Raw genomic sequence first — 18,165 nt, 5'->3', positions numbered from 1 at the left:
CGGCAGCCACAGCTTGGCGTGCCTTGATGCTAGCAGCCTCATCCACATTCGACTCGATAGCACCCTTGTACATCGTAGAGCTGTTAGCACCGTTGCCTCCTCTATCGTTCTGATATCCTCCGTGGCTTCCTCTGCTTCAGCGAAGCATACCTTTTTCGTCTCCCTGACGCCTGGGGTCCCTCTGGACTGCGTCGTAGTTCCGTCGACTTTCCCCTTCGACAAAGTACAGCGTTCCGTTGCCTCCACACTACCGATTAGCGTCACGGTGGAGCGTTCCGTTGCTCCATCCGTGCTCTCGCTCCCTTGTCCCTGCTCGTTCCTCGAGCTACCCACGTTTTCCTGTTCACTTCCAACTGTCACACTCGCAGTGAGAGCGCTCCGAGCGCGTTCACTAGTCTCCTTGCTACTCCCGAGAGCCCTCTTAGGTTCCACCGCAATCTTCACTTCCTATGAACCTTCAGCCCTCTGTGTGTCGCCAACTAGGCAAGAGGAAGGAGCGACACTTTCTTTCCCTCCCTCTTGCCCCCTTCATTGCTGGGACGTTCCGGTGGGAGTGGCTGCTCTCGTCGAGCTAGCGTTTCCCGCCAGACTACGAAGTTGTGCCAGTTCTGGGCAATTCGACATCGAGTGTCCCTTTTGCATGCAGAAGAAGCACTCTAGTCCACGACGCCCTCCATTCCGAGTATTGCTAGCTGGCTTGGGCCAGTTACACTCCATCGAATAATGTCCGTCTCGCTGGCAGCGATTACAGCGTCCTTTGCCTCGCGGACAGTTCTCCCTACTACAAACCTTTCGCTCGCAACGACCGCATACGATCTCGCCTTCAGTCGTTCGCGTGTCCGGTCCCTGTCGGATATTCAGCGGTCCAAGACTAGCGTTCCCGTTTGAAGCTGGGACGCTGGAAGCCTGTGGCGCTTGAGGGACACTCGGAGCCACGACGTTAATGTGTCCAAGCTGCGTTCCAGAGCCCTGTTGGTTGTTCAACATGATCTGGCTCATCAATTGCAGTTGCTGAAGCACTTGCGAGTGAGTAGACGCCTGAGCGGTGGCACTCGTTGACTCCGTTCCCTCTTCGGCGAACTCGTCCTCTTCTTCGACAGGCAAGTGCTGATTCTTGTACAGCAGTAGCGCACACGCTTCCGGAATGGACGCTACCATACTACCATTCAGGACTGCTCTCATCTGCGTGTTGCGCAACCCGTCCATGAAGAACTCGAATTGCATGCGGGGCTCGGGGTAGTTTAGAGCTTCGCATATCGTCATAATGCGGTCGCCCCATTCTTCAGCCGACTCGCCGCGGTTTCTCTTAGCGACCTTGAGTCTCTTCCAGAGCTGCGTCGAAGTCTGACGGATAAAGCGGTTGTGAAAGCACACCCTTAACGTCTCAAAGCTATCGATTCTCGAGTTGTACCACCATTCCTGGTCCACTTTGCCTTTCAGGCATTGCTCGAAGGCCGTTAATCTCATCTGGTCGTCCATGCCGTAGGTGCACTTCTCGTAGGAACGCCAAAAAGCGGCGGCTCTCTCGCTCGTGGCCGTGTCAGAGTAAAAAGGAACGATGACCTTTACGGCGTTCCTTAACTCGGTGGGAATCCCAATGTTAGGGGCGTTCCGATACGAACAGTTTCCGACCGTTGCCGTTCCATATCGGCCATCCTGGCCACCGATAGGGTAGGCCATCGGCTCGTAAGGCAGCCCTGAGCTCGTCGGGTTCCTCCCACTCTGTCTGTCGTCGTAGCTCGGTACTCTAGTACCAGCGTTCCCGCGAAACTCCCCGCCAGTGGTGGCATGTCGCCCACCCGCCTCCCAGGTAGCAGACGTTGGAGCCTCCGAGGCTACCGGTGCCGAGGTCCAGGCGGGTCGCGTCCCATGGGCGCTCCATCCAGACGTAGGCGTCACAGGAGGTTGAAAAGGAGAGTAGAACGCCCCGGGCAGAGGCGATCCTGCCCCTCGACTGCTCCAGCCAGGCTGAGGCGTTTGGAATGAAACGCCTCCATACGAAGGGATCGCCGCCATCGGCATCCCTGTCGGAGTCGCAGCTACCGTTCCCGGAGTCATCCTTGGGTTCGCGGCCTCTAGGCTCCGGCGGTCTTCCATTGACGAGGGCGGAGCTCGTGCTTGGCGCAATCCTCCCGACGCATCGTTCAGCGAGAGGCCACGGAGCGCTTGTTGGAAGGAGTCGATTAAGAGCGCTTGGAAGGTCGAGTCTGTGTCTCGCGTTCCACTTCCAACAGTCGATGTCACGGTGGACCGAGTAGGGGTCCTTCCTCGCTCCTCCAGTCGAGACGTTAGCTGGGGCCGCGGTCCTTGCGTCCCTGGAGCGTTCCTCCTCGCTCCCTTCCAATCCTGGTCCTTGCAGACCCGCGGCAGCCGTCACGTTCCTCCCTTCTCCTTCAACAGGTCCCAAGGACGGGCGGGCTGGGTCAAATGTGAGCGCCACGCCCCGTCGACTTCCTGGGCAGCAACCGAACCGTAGGTTCTGCTCGCGGGTGGGACGCTGCGCCGGTCAGTTCACTAGGAGCAGGTTGACTGGCGAGCTGCAGCAAGTGATCTTGAAACTGAGCCCGACCTCTGGGAGTCTCGAGCAGAGAGGTAATCCTCCCTCTCGTTCGGGGAGACGCGAGAGCCCCGTCGAACAGATTGTCATCGTCACCTTGAGCCGCCTGTGCCTCGTAGCCTTCAGCCGCTTGCTGATCTTGACCTCGCGTTCCGCGTTCCGCTTCGACGTGTTCTCTCTCTCCAATAGGAGGTTCTCTTTGCGCGTTCTCACCCGCATTCACTTCCACACGCGCCGCTTCTTCTTCCTCTGGAACTTCGGAAAAGGGCAGCGCTTCTTCGCCCAACGTGTCGGACAGGTCGCGGAAGCTCATAGCGTACCCACTGTCCTTCCTTCTTGTTCAGACGTTCCGTTGCCTGAAGTCTTGTAGCGCTCTCCTCCGCTCTTACGTTCCTACGATTTTTCGGTAAGAAGATACCCTGCTTCTCCACCAAATTGTCGCGGTATTCCTCCTTGATCGGGGTCGTGTATCTTGCAGACCGACCGTAGGAAATCTTAACGTAATAAACGTAAAACAAATGTATTGCTTGTCTTCTCAGTTACTTGTGAGGTAAAGAGGAAAACCACGACTCAGCTGCTCTCCTCGATGTCCACGAGAGAGAGCAGCCCCCTACCGCTCTACAGATCCTCCTACGTGGCGGTCCACTGCAAATCTTGAGATCAGCCGTCGACAGGCGTTCCTTTTTATGCCGGGAACGCCGACGTCGGAGGCGAATGACCCAGTTGGTTAGACGTGGTGCGCTTCACCTGAAACGCGTTGAGCTTCTGAATACATTCGGCGAGAAGGTCGAGTCCCTCATCCAGCCGTATACCGTGACAACCCCAGCTGTGCTGCATTAAATGCCAAGGGCCACCGTTCAGCTGGACAAATTTTGTCCGGCTGAACGGTGGCCCATGGTGTTTTTTATTAACCCCTTGAACCCAAGAGCCTGGACCTTACACGTTACGCTCCTTTTCTTAACTTGGACCATACACGTTAAGGAAATTTATACTTGTGTTTTGTATATGCTCTTACAAAGGTCAAGTCAACGCGGGGTAGGTGATGTATCCAAGCTTCCCGCTGGAAGTGCATAGATGAGTCGCGCAGAAAGGACGCCCGTATAAGAAGTTAGAGGAGATAGACACGCGTGCCAAATCTCATATAAGTAATGGCAGGGAAATGATCGACACCACTCAAACGGTTTCATTTGAAGATTTGGCGGACAAGACTCGAGCCACAGTCATGGCATTCCGCGCTCGCTGGTGCAAGCTGAAGAAAGCAGGATGGACCTCGAAGAGACCAACCGGTCTCTCGGTCGACTTCACGTACCTGAAGCCGGAAAAGAGCAAGAAGGACAAGCGCGGTGTCGACTTTTTCGTTGGAGAAAACGAGTTGATGCTCTACTTGGACGCGATGGATCGGGGTAGGACTACCTGTGCTCTTCTACTTGTTTGCTTTGCATTGACACGTTTTAATGTCGTAGCGGAGCTTACAGCAGCGTCCGAAGCCTCCCAGCAAAGTGAGTCGCCACAAAATCCAGCTCCAGCTAAAGGTACGTGAGGCAGCTTGTATATACACGTTATCTTGACATTAATCATGTCTTTTTGCGTTAGCTTGTATCGCTCCAGCACATGACACTGAAGAGCTACAGGAGAATCCAGTAACGCCAAGCCGTGGAAGCCCGCGTCCTATCGCTGTGACTGCTCAAAGTGGTGACGTAACTTGGGCAGTGTCTCTTCACTCCTATGTTGTATGCAACAGTTTTGAAGTCTATTGTGGTAAGAAGGATAGAGCAGGAGTCACCAGCTCAACTGACGAGATGACAGGGCCAGCTGCTGTGGGTCGGAACCTCCGCAAAGTTTTTGGACCGAAACCACCTTCAGATGGAACTATGCGACTCGTTGTCATGGACAACTATTACTCGTCTGTGGCGCTGTCAATGAAGTTACGGATGATTAGCTTCTATTCTATTGGAACGGTGCGCTCCGACCGACTGGGGCTCAGTGCAGAGCTCTTCCCGAAGAAGAAAATGCATGGGACTAAGTCTCCTAAAATATCCAAGAATCGACCTGCAAATATTGAACGAGGGACGTTCATCACATCAGATGCGCTCCACGTTCCGAACATGAGATAATTGCGGGGGTGGGATACTCGGGCGGTGCATATGCTTAGCACGGGTGGTAGCGTGAAAATGGACCGCATCGTACGTCGCGACAAGCTGACTGGAGAGCAACAAGAAGTTGTGTGCCCTCGTGTTGTCAAAGATTATCAAACGTTCATGGGGGGCGTCGACGTGCATGACCAACTAAGGCTACAAAGGTAAAGTGTTCTTATCGTGTCTATACAACCTACCTTAGCATCTAATCATGTATGCTCACCTTACAGATACTCGCTGCAGCTTTGCATCAAATTCAAGAAGTACTACAAGTCTCTCTTTCTTGGTCTTATTGACCTCGTAATTATCAACGCATACATCGTGTACAACGCTGCTCGCGCTACTGCAAACCTTCCAAAGGTGAACCACGTCACATTTCTGAAGAAGTTGCACTTGGAGTTGTGCCAGCTGCGTGAGGAGGACTGGGATAGTCTACGGAGCAACGAATGCTTCCAAGCGACACCTTCTAGAAGTGGCGATGCTACTGGCCGACGACAACCCGCCCATCGACCGCAGCTAAATGACGAGTGGCGTGCTGGCAACAACAATAAGGGGAGGAAGCGACGAACTCGTGCGTGCAAAGTTTGCTCGATACTCAAAGGCACTGACGGAGCTCGCGGTGGCGACTCATCCGTGTACTGCAGTAAGTGCAAGCTTCCAAACTCGTCGAAGAAACCTCTGGCCTGGCGTGTTTTTCTCTGTGAGAAAGCACGACATGTAGTGAATGGGAAGGCGATGAGCTGCTTTGACATTTGGCACAGTGCGTGGCGAAATGGGACGTTGGCACCTGCACCTACTGGGGCAAAAAAGCGAACGATTCGCGCGCGTGCGCCGGCGAAGAAGCACTCCAGTGAGGAGAGTGCTGGAGAAGAAGTTCAGGGAGATGATTCAGAAGGAGCCGAGGGCAGCGACGAACCAAATGATGAGTCCAATACGAGTCCCAGCCATTCCAAGCGGCCCCGTCTTCCTGCCAGCCCTGTGATGACTGCCTGAGTAGCTGATACCGTCCGTCTATCTTGATCTAGTTTCACTATTGATAATGCCGCGCAAATCAACCTTGTTGCAGCTGTTGTTAGTGTTAGTGTTATGCACCTCTCTCACTCGACTTTACACCTTGACGCCATGACTCTACCACATACCAGGCTCAACTTTATTGAACGACCTACACGATTGAAGTACAAACGTGTATTGCTGACCAATTCAATAATGTACATACCCGATAGCGAGTGGTGCCTCCTCTGGTGAATAGGCTTAGCTTGCGCCTATCCACTATACACGATAGCGAAGTGTATATAAATTTGTATCGAAACCCTTACCTCATATACACGTTAAATCAGCTAGGGTTTAGGGAGATGGGGGGCCCAAACACACTTCGGGTTCAAGGGGTTAATATAACTGCAATCACTCTTGAGGGTTGAATAAACAAATCTTATCCAGGATAGATCATCTCCAAAAGTGAGAATAGAATGATAAGAGCAATTTCAAAGTACATGTACGTGTTGCTTTCTGCTTTTTGGGTGTTGAGAGACGCCAAAGTGCAATTGCTCAGCTGGCTACAAAATCAATGAAGAGAGTGTTGGCTTTGGCGTTGCCGTCAGCGGTGGTGAAGCTGCCCGTTGTTGCTTCAAGGAGAAAGGCTGTTGACTCTACCGGTATTCTCTTCTTCTGTTCCATCCCGAATCTTTCAAAAGGGAGAGGAATGAAAAAAGTGCGTGTAGCTCGGTCACAATGCCGAGACTTCCCACCCAAAGTTTTTAAAAAGTTATTACAGTACGTCGAAATAAAAGTCATGTAAGTGCACAAATGCTGCCAACCCGTTCCCCAAGGGCGGAATGTGTGCAGGAAACAAGTCGCGTCGCAGCGATTCCGCGCGGCCATCTGGCTTCAGATACGATAGGTCGCTTACTGTATTTGTACATGTACACTGTACAGTGTACAATACCATTCCAATTGTGCACTCGACAGTGCCGAGTCGAGATGGAGTCGATCCAGACCTCGTGCGGCGTCGTGAACTTTACGACGTGTACAGAGCTTGCACATGCAGACGAGGCCGAACAGCGAAAAAAGCAAAACTGCTCGGCAGGGTATAACATAAGCGTAGATGTACTCCAATGGCAGGGTATAACATAAGCGTAGATGTACTCCAAGGATCGGAGTCCGAGCGCCTATATATGGTAATCGAGAGACGGAGGTGTCTGTATTGACGAAGATCACGCCGCTTTGTCGGTCGACCAGACGCGAGATAGCTCTGGCAAATTGCAGTGTCACAGGAAATGGCAAAAGCTAAAAAAGAAGATTCTTGCATCCAGGCTGTTTCATGTTTAAAGGTCCACCTTCCTCGCTTTAAATCTATCCTAGCTATTGACCTCGATTTTAGGTATCTTTTTTTAAACTTAATTTGTGTCAATACGAACAGCTAGTATATCGGAATGCTAAACCAAGGTTCTTGAAGCCCAGTTTTTGGTTCGAATTTTTGCTCTCGCTCTCGTTTCTAACTTCCAGCCAATCACCGCACAACGCGGTCTTCTTCAGAGGTGCAAAATCCTTATTCGGCGAGTTATGCAACAGCGCCAACACCTGTCCCCACACCGGTAAGCTCTCGCTGCATTTTGATTCTCTCTCTCTCTCTCTTTGCGTGCAAGTATTTGACAATCTTCCTGGCCATGTCAACGCACTACAGAGCGGCGGAGCGCCGTGAGCGCAGCCCAGAGTCGGACACCGACAGCGACGCTCCGCGGATACCTCGGCTGCTTCCCAGCCGCGCTGTATTTGGCCCAGAGCATGCGGCCGACGGTCTTTTAGGACTACTTGCGAGCCACGCGGACAAACAAGTGCCGCTTTTGGACCAGCGCGAACTGCATCGGCGGCGTCAGCTGCCAGGCAATCCGCGACCCGTCATGTCGCTTGAGGCTTCTGCCAGCGCCATGCACCCAGCGGTGATGCTACAGCGAAGCGAAGCGACTACTCAGGAACAACTCAGAATCAGCAACACCGGTGGCTTTATAGAGGCCAAGGCTCCGCTGGCGTCGCCGCTTGTAGCGTTTCTCGGTCGGTCCAGTAAGTTAGGTTCACCTCGCCTGCCCGACAACGTGACGTCGCCTCGCTCCGTGTGGGAAGCGAGTCCGCAGAACGAACTATTAGACCCCACGGCGAGTCTAGGACACACCGTCACCTCTACGAGTCGACTCGTCCAGACGCCACCAACCACGTCTTCGTGGCGTATACATAACCTCCTTGTGCCAGACCCGACAGTGAATATACAGACCAACAGCTCTTACAAGCGCCGCACACCTCCTTCTTCGCCACCTCAGGAACGGACGGACGTGGCTGCGAGCGCTGCCAAGCGTCCTCGTCTTTCTCGCCGTACGTCGTCACAATGGCGGCAAGAATTGTCACCACCGGACCGCGCCAAGACGCGCGAGCGTATCATGCGTAGTCTACACATGCAATGTCAGGGCGACTACGAGAAGCTTGTGCTGTTGCTCTCAGCCATGGAAGAGGAGCTTTTGCATATAAAGACGACGTCCAGCGAGTTCTACGCACATCAGGCTTCTGAACTCAGCGACCTCATCGAGCACGCAATGCTTGAGCGTTAAGTTTTCCCATGAAGATTCTGTGCATGTGTAGTGCGTAAATGTGAGATTCGCGACGGGAACCAGTAGATCCCGCGGGCGGACTCATACGACGAGAGAAGAAGATGGTGTCGTAGGAAGCGCCATGGGACAAGAAATCGCAACGAACAAAGCGGGTCCCTGGAGTGCTAAAGGAGCAGATGTGTCGAGATGAGGAAGCAGAGGCAAAGTTTTAATTGAATAATCCAATGAAAAAACAGGATGTGGAAATGCAGATTGATCTAGCAAATATTAAATATAAAAATTCTATCGAGGCGTCTGCTCAGGTAGTGACTTTTAAAGACTTTGAGCAAGGTGGATAGATATTGCGCCATGGCGAGCATGCAGCTACAGGACATCCGAGAAATGGGAGAGGCCATGACTCGAGCGAGGGAGTTGTGTCTGGAAGCACAGTACGAAAAGGGCTTGGAGCTGTACCGTACAACTCTGCAGAAGCTGACTCAATTCATCCGTCGAATAACCAAGATGTCGGAGCGTCAGCCGTGGCTGCAGGTACCCATTAGTCTCATAAGCTTAGTGTTTTACTATCGCTAAGGTGTCAGCTCTTACAGATGCAGATTGAGCTGGAGAGTGAGTTGAACCTCATTACGGACTATGTCGAGCTTACCCAGGCTTTCAAGACACCACCTGACGCAGCTAAAGCGCGAATCCACCCCAAAACACCGCACCAGGGAGTCTCAGCTTCTCCGCACTGGGAGATTTATGCTCCACCTGATCCACGACGCCCAAATCCTAGTGTAAAGTTTGATTTAGTATCCTGGTTACAAGCTGCAACGCTTCAACTTGTACATTGTGTGAACAGATCGAAGATGCAAAAGATCCTGATGTGTGGGCGCCTCCGACACCGGAAAAGATTCCAAACAGGTTTCATGGAGGTGCTCCTGCTCATGCTGCGCCATCGTGGGCGAATGACAACGGCAACAATAACAATCACCGCAATAAGTTCGTGACTGTGCATGTATTTTATCTCGTGGACTGTTGACTAATTCGCAAGTGAAGTCGAGCGGTTAGAAAGTCATCCGCGGGATCTAGAGCTGTACCTTCAGGAAGACGTACACCCGGAGATGACCAACGTCGACAAGGGCCACGTCGAGCAGGAGGTAAACCTGCACAAGGTCCATCTCCAGCCAGACAAAGCAAGGATGGAGGACTGAAGGCCGCTAGAAAAGAGAATGAAAAGGCAAGAGAACGTGCAGGCGGCAGTGAGAAGCCCAAGTACTCGGACAAAGCAAAAGAAGAAGGATGGGTGGACTTGGAGCTTATTGAGATGATCGAGCGCGATATCGTAGACTCGGGACCAGCGGTCACCTTTGAGCAGATTGCAGGGTTGGAGCACACTAAGGAGCTTTTACAGGAATCCGTCATGTTGCCTCAGATCGCCCCTCATCTCTTCAAGGACGGTCTTCTAAAACCATGCAACGGTGTCCTCATGTTCGGCCCACCCGGTACCGGTAAAACGCTACTAGCAAAGGCTGTAGCTAATGTGTGCAAGTCCACGTTCTTTAACGTGTCGGCGTCCACTCTCGCTTCAAAGTATCGAGGTGAGTCGGAGCGCATGGTGCGGATCCTCTTCGACATGGCACGATATTACTCGCCATCGATTATATTCATGGACGAGATCGATGCCATTGCTGGTGTGCGTGGTGGTGCGCAGGAACACGAATCGAGTCGCCGGTAAGCCGTATCAAAGCACTGCTTCTTTGTGTATTGAACTAAGGAGCTCTCTTGTTGCAGGGTGAAAACCGAATTGCTCGTTCAAATCAATGGAGTATCCTCGGGGGACCCTGCAGACCCTGGCAACCGCGTGATGGTTCTTGCCGCTACCAACCTACCTTGGGAACTGGATGAAGCTATGCGACGTCGCCTTACTAAGCGAGTCTGTACGTCACTTCAGAGACGTGCTGTGTCTCTAGTAAGTGAACTAATATTTGTCAACAATGAGACAGATATCCCACTACCAGAAGCTGAAGGACGCTTACAGCTCTTCAAGATTAACCTGGAGAAGGTGGATGTGGCTTCTGATGTCAATTTTGACAAGCTCGTTGCTGCAACCGAGGTGAGGATAAATGCATTGCGACTTGGTTGGAGCTATCTGACCTAGCGTACTGTGAAACAGGGCTATAGCGGTGACGATATCTGCGGACTGTGTGATACCGCAAAGATGATGCCAGTAAAGCGTCTATACACACCCGAGGTTCTCAAGGACTTGCAACGCAAACAAATGGAAGGAGCGTCCGATGAGGAGCTTCAAGCACACGAGAAAAATGCGTTGGAAGTCACGTGGGCGGACTTCCAGACAGCGCTTGAAAACGTATCGAAGTCTGTCGGTAAGGACCAACTGGAGCGATTCGTCAAGTGGGAAGAAGAGTTCGGATCCAAGTGAAGAGACGACCGTGGTTGCATTAATAGTCGGATACAATAAACGAAATTACGTCCTAATCTTTTCCTTTCGCACATGACTTACAACTTGCGCTTCAACAAACCCGTCAGGAAGTCGAACGAGTTCCCGTCCGGATAGAGTTCGAGACGAGAGCCATCGCCACCTTGCGCCAATAGACATCCCGTGCTGGTGAGTCCCTTGATCACTGCCGGCACCTTCTTGCCACCTGCATCATCACCGCTCGCGACCTGCACAACCTGATCGGAGTGCAACCACCGCGCGAGATAGTCCGTCATAAATGGCTCAAAGCCTTCCTCGAGGAACAGCTTCTCCATGGGTTCGTACACGTTGCAGAACGCAGCCAAAAACTCCTCTCTACAAGGCAATCAAGTTGTCGGTAAGTAGCAGCAAACAACATACAGCAAATATAACACCTATACGCACTTTGTCACGGTGCAAGGGTGCTCTTCAGTGCCCAAAATGTCCTGAAGACAGATCGTCGGTGTCTGGTTTGAAATGTTGATGCCAACGCCTGCAAATGTGTCAATATTAATCTCGTCACCATTAGTTAGGCAAAGTATCACGCACCTGTGGTGACACTGAACTTGCCGTCGCGGTATTCAGACTGGCAAAGGATTCCTCCGATCTTGACCTGATTGGCGTAGATGTCATTGGGCCATTTGATCTTCACAGGGCCGGCACTACCGGGAATTGCGGCGTGAACTGCCTCCACTGCCTTAATGATGGCCAGTGATACGAGATACTGCACGAAGGGAAGTGTGGCGCCGTCCGTGAAGCTGCTCTGGAAGGAGAAGGTTAGGCATCCTTCGGGTGACGACCACGTGTTGGTGCCGCGACCCTTGCCGCTCGACTGCAGCTCTGTATAACACACGACACCTGCAGGAGCGGCAGGTTTTAGCGTCTCACGGAGTAGCGTCTGGGTCGAGCCGAGGGTTGGGCTGTAGAGCACGACACCACCCAACTCCTGCGTCTTGAGGAGTGGGAACAGCTTGCACTGGACCGGATCTGAGTCCCCAGAAGCTACAGAGGCGGGGTATGAGGGCTTTGAGGCCTCCAGCCATGTCTGTAACGCCTGTAGGTGGCGCTCTGAGCGTGCGTAGTAGCGTAATTCTTCCGCCATTTGTCTACCGAGCATGTGCCGATATTGATCAGATCGGATACCTTCCGCAGATTTGGGCGTCACAAAATGGAGCAAAAATTGAGCAAGGATATGTGAACAATGGTCTCTTCATTAGGCCACATCCTGTTGCTGTCTATAAGCGACGGCGCTATCTCTTCTAATGAAGTAATCTTCTACTTACTCGAAGCGCATGAAAGACGTCGAGGACGGATCCAGGTACTTGATGTCCAAATTGTAGCTCGGTCCCATGGAGGAGCTCAGGTGAGCAGCCTAAGGGTACACAATTAGTTGTTGTCAATAAAAAAGTAAAATCGACACCGTGGTAGCAGAAGACAAAACCAAAGTCTTACCTTAATGTACTTGCCCTTTGCGCCTTCCGGCTTGGCATCGCTGAGTGCGACCATGAAAGCACGCACGTTCTCCAGTAGTGCCTCCTCCGAGAAGCTCATCTTGCCCACGCCGGCGTGAATGATACCCTTCTTCTCAGCACGAAACTCCACCTGGCCACCACGCGCCGCCGCGATGGCGTCACCAACCTCCTGCGTCACCGTCCCCAACTTCGGGTTGGGCATCAAGCCGCGAGGGCCAAGAATTCGAGCAACGCGACCCACCAAGGGCATCACATCGGGCGTGGCAATGCAACGGTCGAACTCCAGCTTGCCGCTCTGTACCTGCTCCACGAGATCCTCGGCACCCACGATGGTAGCACCGGCAGCCTTGGCCTCCTCGGCCTTGGGGCCGCGGGCGAACACGGCGATCCGCACTTGCTTGCCCGTGCCGTTCGGAAGACTCACCACACCACGTACACTCTGGTTGGGCTTGCGCGGGTCCACGCCCAGCTGAACGGCCAGGTCAATGGTCTGCAAGCAGTCCTTTGTGTCACAAGAATTGCAAAAGTAAAGTGCAGAGCAGGTATTTGGTCCTCACCTCATCGAATTTGCGTAGATTCTGGGCCTTGCACTTGCTCAGAGCGGTTTGAATGTCGATAGGAGGCTACATACGCCACATTCGATTAGTAAATACGGTAATTACGAGCTGAAAGAATAGATATTCAATAATGTCAAGAACGCACCTCTGGTACGTTGGAGCGGCGTGGCACGATGCCAAGAGCCGTAGGTGAGCGCGTCGGCTTGGTGCTAGGGGTCTCGAGTGTCGAAGAAGCGCGAACCCAGCACGAAGTGGCACGCGCGACGTGGGTCTTGACGACGCTCGTGGCGGAGAGCACGCGCATGGTCATCGTCCAGAGGCTTGTAGTGAGCGGCTAGCGATTGATGGTCGGCGAGAGTGCGGATGTTGCACGAATGATATACACACTAGATACACCATTTTGATGACGTGAATGTAGCATTACGACATTTTGCAACGTGTTTCGTTTTTTCACTTGCGATTTTGGGCTGAAAATGAAGCTCCCGGTAGCGGTCGTCGTAGCCGCTTGTGCTGGTGCGGGGACAATAGCAGCCACTGCCACGGGTGTAGTAACGTGTAGCAGTTTGAACGGACCTTTTTGCGATGGTTTCGGTTATGGTTTCACAGTACCGCCGTCGCATGCTAGGCAGATCCTCGACGTTGATGTAGAGGTGAGGCTTTCGAGATACATGCACACTAAGGGTGTTGGCATCCCCGATAGATCGGTCAATAGCTGTGAAGCACTAATTTGATGCGGTGTAAATGGGTACTCATCAATGGTACGTTCTAGGAATTGGCGCTGTTGGAGTCGGAGAAGAACCTGAAAATTGAAAAGGTTCTCAAGCAGTACGAGCTACAAGATGCTATTAATGAAGCAGCTGCACTTGAAGAGGAAGAAGACATTATACTTGATATTGAGATGCTGCTGGATGAGAGGATTGCGTTGCTGAACGAGCTGGATGAGGACGAAGACACGAGTCCGATGGCGGGTGCGTTTGCGTTCAGTAGCGCAAACGGCGCGTTTGAGGTTCTGGAAAGAATGGACGGCGACGAATTGAAGGTACATCATGCATCTATTCGCTGTGAATCAGAGAGTACAGTGGAGACTCACATCGTGGTGTAATCAGGAGTTTTTCGAGACGGCACTGGACGAAGTGCTCCTGTCAGTGGAAGCAGCATTGCAAGAACTGTCTCCTGGGGCAGCGCAGGGCGTGCGCACCTCGGTACGTCAGCTTAAGGCATTGAAAGACTATTCGACATATAAATTCCAGCGGCTAGATGAGTCCCAACTCGCGAATATCCGATACAAGTTCGCCAATCACCGCCTTGTGGAGCTGCAGCAGACTTTCGAGAGTTTAGTGATTGCAAGAGATGCACAGGATCGGCAGTTGGCGTTTGAGACCGCCGTCTTCCTGTTTCAACTGGCTCAAGAAGAGGTGATTGAATCATCTGAAGAGTCCGACGCCGACACTTCCACTGCAGTTATCGACGTTACTGGAGAATAATGTAGCCATGTTCCTGTAAAAAGAGAATCGACTAAGTTTTGTAAGGAATCAGATCTGAGCGCATATCCAACTATTTCGCGCCTACTTTTTTCTATTCGAATCCAGGATGGCAGGTCGCGGTGGACGTGGAGGGTTCCAGATGTCGGACGGGGACTGGGCTTGCCCCAATCCTGGGTATGCTCTGCGTAAGCTTGCGTCTTGGCATTTGATACTCACTGTCCGTCTGTGTATAGCTGCTCGAATATCAACTTTGCGCGTCGAAACTCGTGCAACCGCTGTCAGACTGCCCGACCCGAAGCAGTGACCGGTGACAAGTCCAAACTCAAAGGAGGAACAGGAACCGACTCCCGAGGCCCGCCAGGTCTTTTCCAGCCTGGAGACTGGACATGCAACACGTTAGTAGCTGGAGAGTGATGAGTTAGGGAAGCATTAGCTTATGGACTTATGATGCAATCGTGGCAGATGTGGTAACGTCAATTGGGAGCGACGTAACGAGTGCAACATGTGCAAGAGCTCTAAGCCAGGGATGATAGGACTGGTAAGTGCTTGACCAAGTCGTAAGGAAGATGTGGAGATGCTGATCTCAAAGGTATCGTTAGGACGAGAAACGAGATGGCGCCGGTGGTGGATTCAACGAGCGTCAGGAACGGTGAGATGGTGTAGATGCTGGACCTTGTGGCCAAGATCTTTTAACGTGACTGATGCTACATGAAGAGTTGCGTCTGCTAAGACGGAGGTCGGAGAAGATGGCTACGATGATTTCGGCATGAGGAAAAAGGTGAGTGTTTGTAGTGATAAAAGCGCATAGAAAACTTTACGAATTTGCTATTAATGCAGAAAGTAAAAGCCTCCAAGACTGAGCGCGAGGCTGCTGCACTCGCTCGTCTGCAGCAGTCATACAGGTGCGTATGAGGAAGTTGACTAGATGCGACAAAATTATCACACTGTTGTTTGGTTCTAGCGCGATTTACCAACCACCGCAAAGCGCAGCCGAATTCTCTGCGGTTCCTTCGTTGCCTGCGTCCAAAAAATTAAGAGAAGAAGCGGCAGGCAATACCTCACAGACTCACGACCGTCGTGACGACGAGAAGCGGCAACGCAGCCGATCACCAGCAGTTTTGACGAAATCGAAGGGATCTTCTCGACATCGCAGTCGAAGTCGAGAACGACGTCGTCGCAGCCCAAGCCGAGAGAAAAAGGACCGATGCGATCGTAGCCGCAGTCGAGACCGACGCCATCGTAGTCGTAGCCGCGATCGAGGCAGTGATCGCCGTGACAGGCGCTATCGGTAGGACGGAAAGCTTAAATCAAATGTCTTTGCTTGTTGTGTCTCTTACCCTTCAGGTACGCTACAATTGACCTGTCGGTAAAGGTACATGCATCGAACTCAGAAACGTACATACTCCCCCCTTCGTGATTGTTGGACTTTGTGCCATCTTATTGGAATATCTACCGTCACACGGCAGACTTAGCTCTGTGGCAGCGTTCCGCGCGAGCGGTCCACGATACCCTTGACATACACCGGAGCAACCTCAAACAGGTTCTTGAGGATAATATCCGGAATGTTGAAGCTCTTGGCGCGCTCCTCCGGGTCCTTATCTAGCTCGACCTTCACAGACCACAGCAGAAGACATCCCTGGCCAGTCGAGTCACTAAAGTTCTTTAGTGACACTCTGTAAATTTTACAAGAAACATTTCACAATAATTAGAAATTTCATCCAGTACCACCAGTAAATGTACGTACGCAGTGGTGGCGTTACGGCGAAGGTGGTCAGCCGACTTGGGGTGGCTGGGGTCGTCCAGAACGGATCGCGAGATCATTGTCAAGCTGCCGTCTGGGTTGTCGCGCTTCTGGTTGACAGTCAGACTCTCCTCCTTCATCATGCCTCCGCCGACAGCTGCGTCGTTAGACATGGTGAGATTCACCACTCGGCGAATGTACTTGGTGTTGGGGTCCACTTCCTCGAGGACCTCAGCGGTCTCTGTGAACGCGAAGCCCTTCTCAAAGCTTACGTCACCAATGACCGACCAAAGGTCGTTCATCACAGAATTCGAGTTGCAGTTGTACAGATGGTGGCGGAAGAAAATACCCATTTCGTTTTTACCCATTTCATACTGCACCTGCAGACCGAAGTACGTCATCGTGGACGTCTTTGGGTTGCGGAAAGCCGTCTCGCAGGCAGTAAGCTGCTTGTCCGAGTTGACCATGGACTCGTTGGCCATTTCAATGAGTCGGTCACGGAACGAGCCGGACTGCAGCTGCAACACCGACGGCGCAGCTGAGATTGTGTTGGAGAGCGCAGCCGGCGTAGTGGATGCAGAGGAAGACGAGTTCAGGATCATATCCAGCGACGGCATGTTGAGTAGCGGCTGCTTGGTGAAATAGTCTTGCAGTCTCTGGATGAACTTCATCTGCTCCATCAGCGTCTTGCGTAGAAACTCGTTCTCCTGGTCCACACGCGCGCGGATTTCGGCGTGCTGCTCGGCCTCCTGCTTCCATCCGAGCTCGGTGTTATGCTCGGAGGGCTCGGACGATTGCAGCACCTCGATCTGCTCCTTCAAGTCCTTCACCTTGGCGCGCAGCGCAATCAGCTCGTCCTTCTGACGTTGTCTGTGCTTACGGGCGGCCTTGGCGATCTGCGCACGTCGCTTGGCCTTGGGGTCCTCGTACTCCTCAGGCTGCTTGCGACCATCCTCGCCCGATTCAGCGTCAGCGCTGGAGCTAGGGGCTTTGCGCTTCTTCGTAGTCTTCTTCTTCTCAGCAGCAGGGGCAGAGGGTACAGCAGCAACGGTCGTCGTGGCAGTTGAAGCTCCGGTACTCGCCATCAGGGAGGTAGGTGTGCCGTTGCCACCTAGGCTCGGGAACATGGGTGAGTTGGAGCCCATGAGTGGGGTCATTCGGCCCCCATGGATGGGTGCTAAGCCGTTGGTGTTGCCGGACTGCAGGCCGGACATCGAGAGTGGCATGCTCATGCCCATGGGCAAGCCCATTCCGTTGCCATTGAGTTGCGGGGGCGTCATGCCCATACCGTGACCTCCACCAGCGTTCTGCAAAGCTTGGGTTAGGCTACCAGGCGTCGGAAGTGGTGACGAGCCAGAGCCGCCGTTGCGAGGGTTTGTGGCTTCGCGAAGCAAGTTGTGGAAGGCGTCCATGATCGATCAGCGAGGTGGCTCACTTGACGCGCGCGATGTCCTTGATTACGAGCTAGACCGTTGATCAAGCGGTGACCGACGAAGCGTTTACGTAAGCGCGGATTCTCAAGTGAAGGGGCGGAGCCAGTCGTCTTCCTTGCCGAAGTAAAGGCTGGGAGAGAGGGGGTTCGGATATACTTAAAGTAAGAGTAGCAGCTGGCACGTCCAATCGCAGCTGCTCCCGCCACTCCGCTCGTGCGAATTGGTCAACATAGGTCAGAGCCCATCTTCCTCGGCCCGTCTGTGGTTATTTTGCAACTGCCGACAGTGCTCTCAAATTTGGATTGCTTTTTTCACGCTTCATATACCCTTCCGTATCTGCTGAACCAATTTAGCGATCCTTTAAGCAAACCATGAGAGCGCTCTGAGAGTATGTCAGCTGAATCCGGGGGCTCTTTGATAATAGTCCTTTACATTTATAAACAAGAAGGGTTCGTTGATTGCGACATCCAGACTGGATTCCAGCATCGGGTTCAAATCTGCAAATTTACTCTACAAGTGCCAACAAACCATTTTTTTCAATGGGGAAAAGGACAAAATGTGAGTGGATACACTAAAGTTGTGACAGAAAGTTAAAGGTGTGCCAAAACGTGGTCGGTATCGCCGGTAGGTGTACCAAGTGAAACCCGCGTCAGTAAGTGAGGAATTGAGGGAACAAACGTCGCAATGTGTGTCTAAATGATTGAATGGCTGAAACAAGGTGGGCCGGACTTAAAC

General features: G+C 52.5%; 6 protein-coding genes across 6 annotated transcripts; 3 read left to right on the top strand and 3 right to left on the bottom strand.

The window, feature by feature from the left end:
• Positions 1-7,589: 7,589 nt before the first annotated feature.
• PITG_12196 (uncharacterized protein) lies at positions 7,590-8,288 on the top strand (the record flags this gene model as incomplete). Its single annotated transcript, XM_002900767.1, has 2 exons — positions 7,590-7,628; positions 7,701-8,288. 2 exons carry the CDS (start codon positions 7,590-7,592, stop codon positions 8,286-8,288), a joined length of 627 nt encoding a protein of 208 aa, XP_002900813.1.
• Positions 8,289-8,587: 299 nt separating this feature from the next.
• PITG_12195 (katanin p60 ATPase-containing subunit, putative) lies at positions 8,588-10,707 on the top strand (the record flags this gene model as incomplete). The annotated part of the gene is made up of 7 exons (XM_002900766.1): positions 8,588-8,816; positions 8,876-9,061; positions 9,127-9,266; positions 9,324-9,998; positions 10,059-10,204; positions 10,271-10,380; positions 10,441-10,707. 7 exons carry the CDS (start codon positions 8,637-8,639, stop codon positions 10,705-10,707), a joined length of 1,704 nt encoding a protein of 567 aa, XP_002900812.1.
• A 77-nt stretch (positions 10,708-10,784) lies between these two features.
• Positions 10,785-11,860, bottom strand: PITG_12194 (biotin-protein ligase, putative; the record flags this gene model as incomplete). The annotated part of the gene is made up of 3 exons (XM_002900765.1): positions 10,785-11,079; positions 11,149-11,236; positions 11,293-11,860. The coding sequence occupies 3 exons, from the start codon at positions 11,858-11,860 to the stop codon at positions 10,785-10,787; spliced, it is 951 nt and encodes a 316-aa protein (XP_002900811.1).
• Positions 11,861-11,932: 72 nt separating this feature from the next.
• Positions 11,933-13,076, bottom strand: PITG_12193 (50S ribosomal protein L1; the record flags this gene model as incomplete). Its single annotated transcript, XM_002900764.1, has 4 exons — positions 11,933-12,115; positions 12,196-12,705; positions 12,773-12,838; positions 12,945-13,076. The coding sequence occupies 4 exons, from the start codon at positions 13,074-13,076 to the stop codon at positions 12,023-12,025; spliced, it is 801 nt and encodes a 266-aa protein (XP_002900810.1).
• Positions 13,077-13,225: 149 nt separating this feature from the next.
• Positions 13,226-15,824, top strand: PITG_12192 (uncharacterized protein; the record flags this gene model as incomplete). The annotated part of the gene is made up of 9 exons (XM_002900763.1): positions 13,226-13,811; positions 13,879-14,207; positions 14,370-14,441; positions 14,490-14,651; positions 14,719-14,794; positions 14,856-14,905; positions 14,971-15,034; positions 15,094-15,158; positions 15,218-15,824. The coding sequence occupies 9 exons, from the start codon at positions 13,671-13,673 to the stop codon at positions 15,546-15,548; spliced, it is 1,290 nt and encodes a 429-aa protein (XP_002900809.1).
• PITG_12191 (uncharacterized protein) lies at positions 15,561-17,507 on the bottom strand (the record flags this gene model as incomplete). Its single annotated transcript, XM_002900762.1, has 2 exons — positions 15,561-15,929; positions 16,001-17,507. The coding sequence occupies 2 exons, from the start codon at positions 17,407-17,409 to the stop codon at positions 15,725-15,727; spliced, it is 1,614 nt and encodes a 537-aa protein (XP_002900808.1).
• Positions 17,508-18,165: the final 658 nt, after the last annotated feature.

Source organism: Phytophthora infestans, genomic scaffold (assembly GCF_000142945.1).
Source record: "Phytophthora infestans T30-4 supercont1.24 genomic scaffold, whole genome shotgun sequence".
NCBI lineage: Eukaryota > Oomycota > Peronosporomycetes > Peronosporales > Peronosporaceae > Phytophthora > Phytophthora infestans.
Note: the sequence above shows the minus strand (reverse complement) of the source record. Positions and strands in the feature narration are given on the sequence as shown.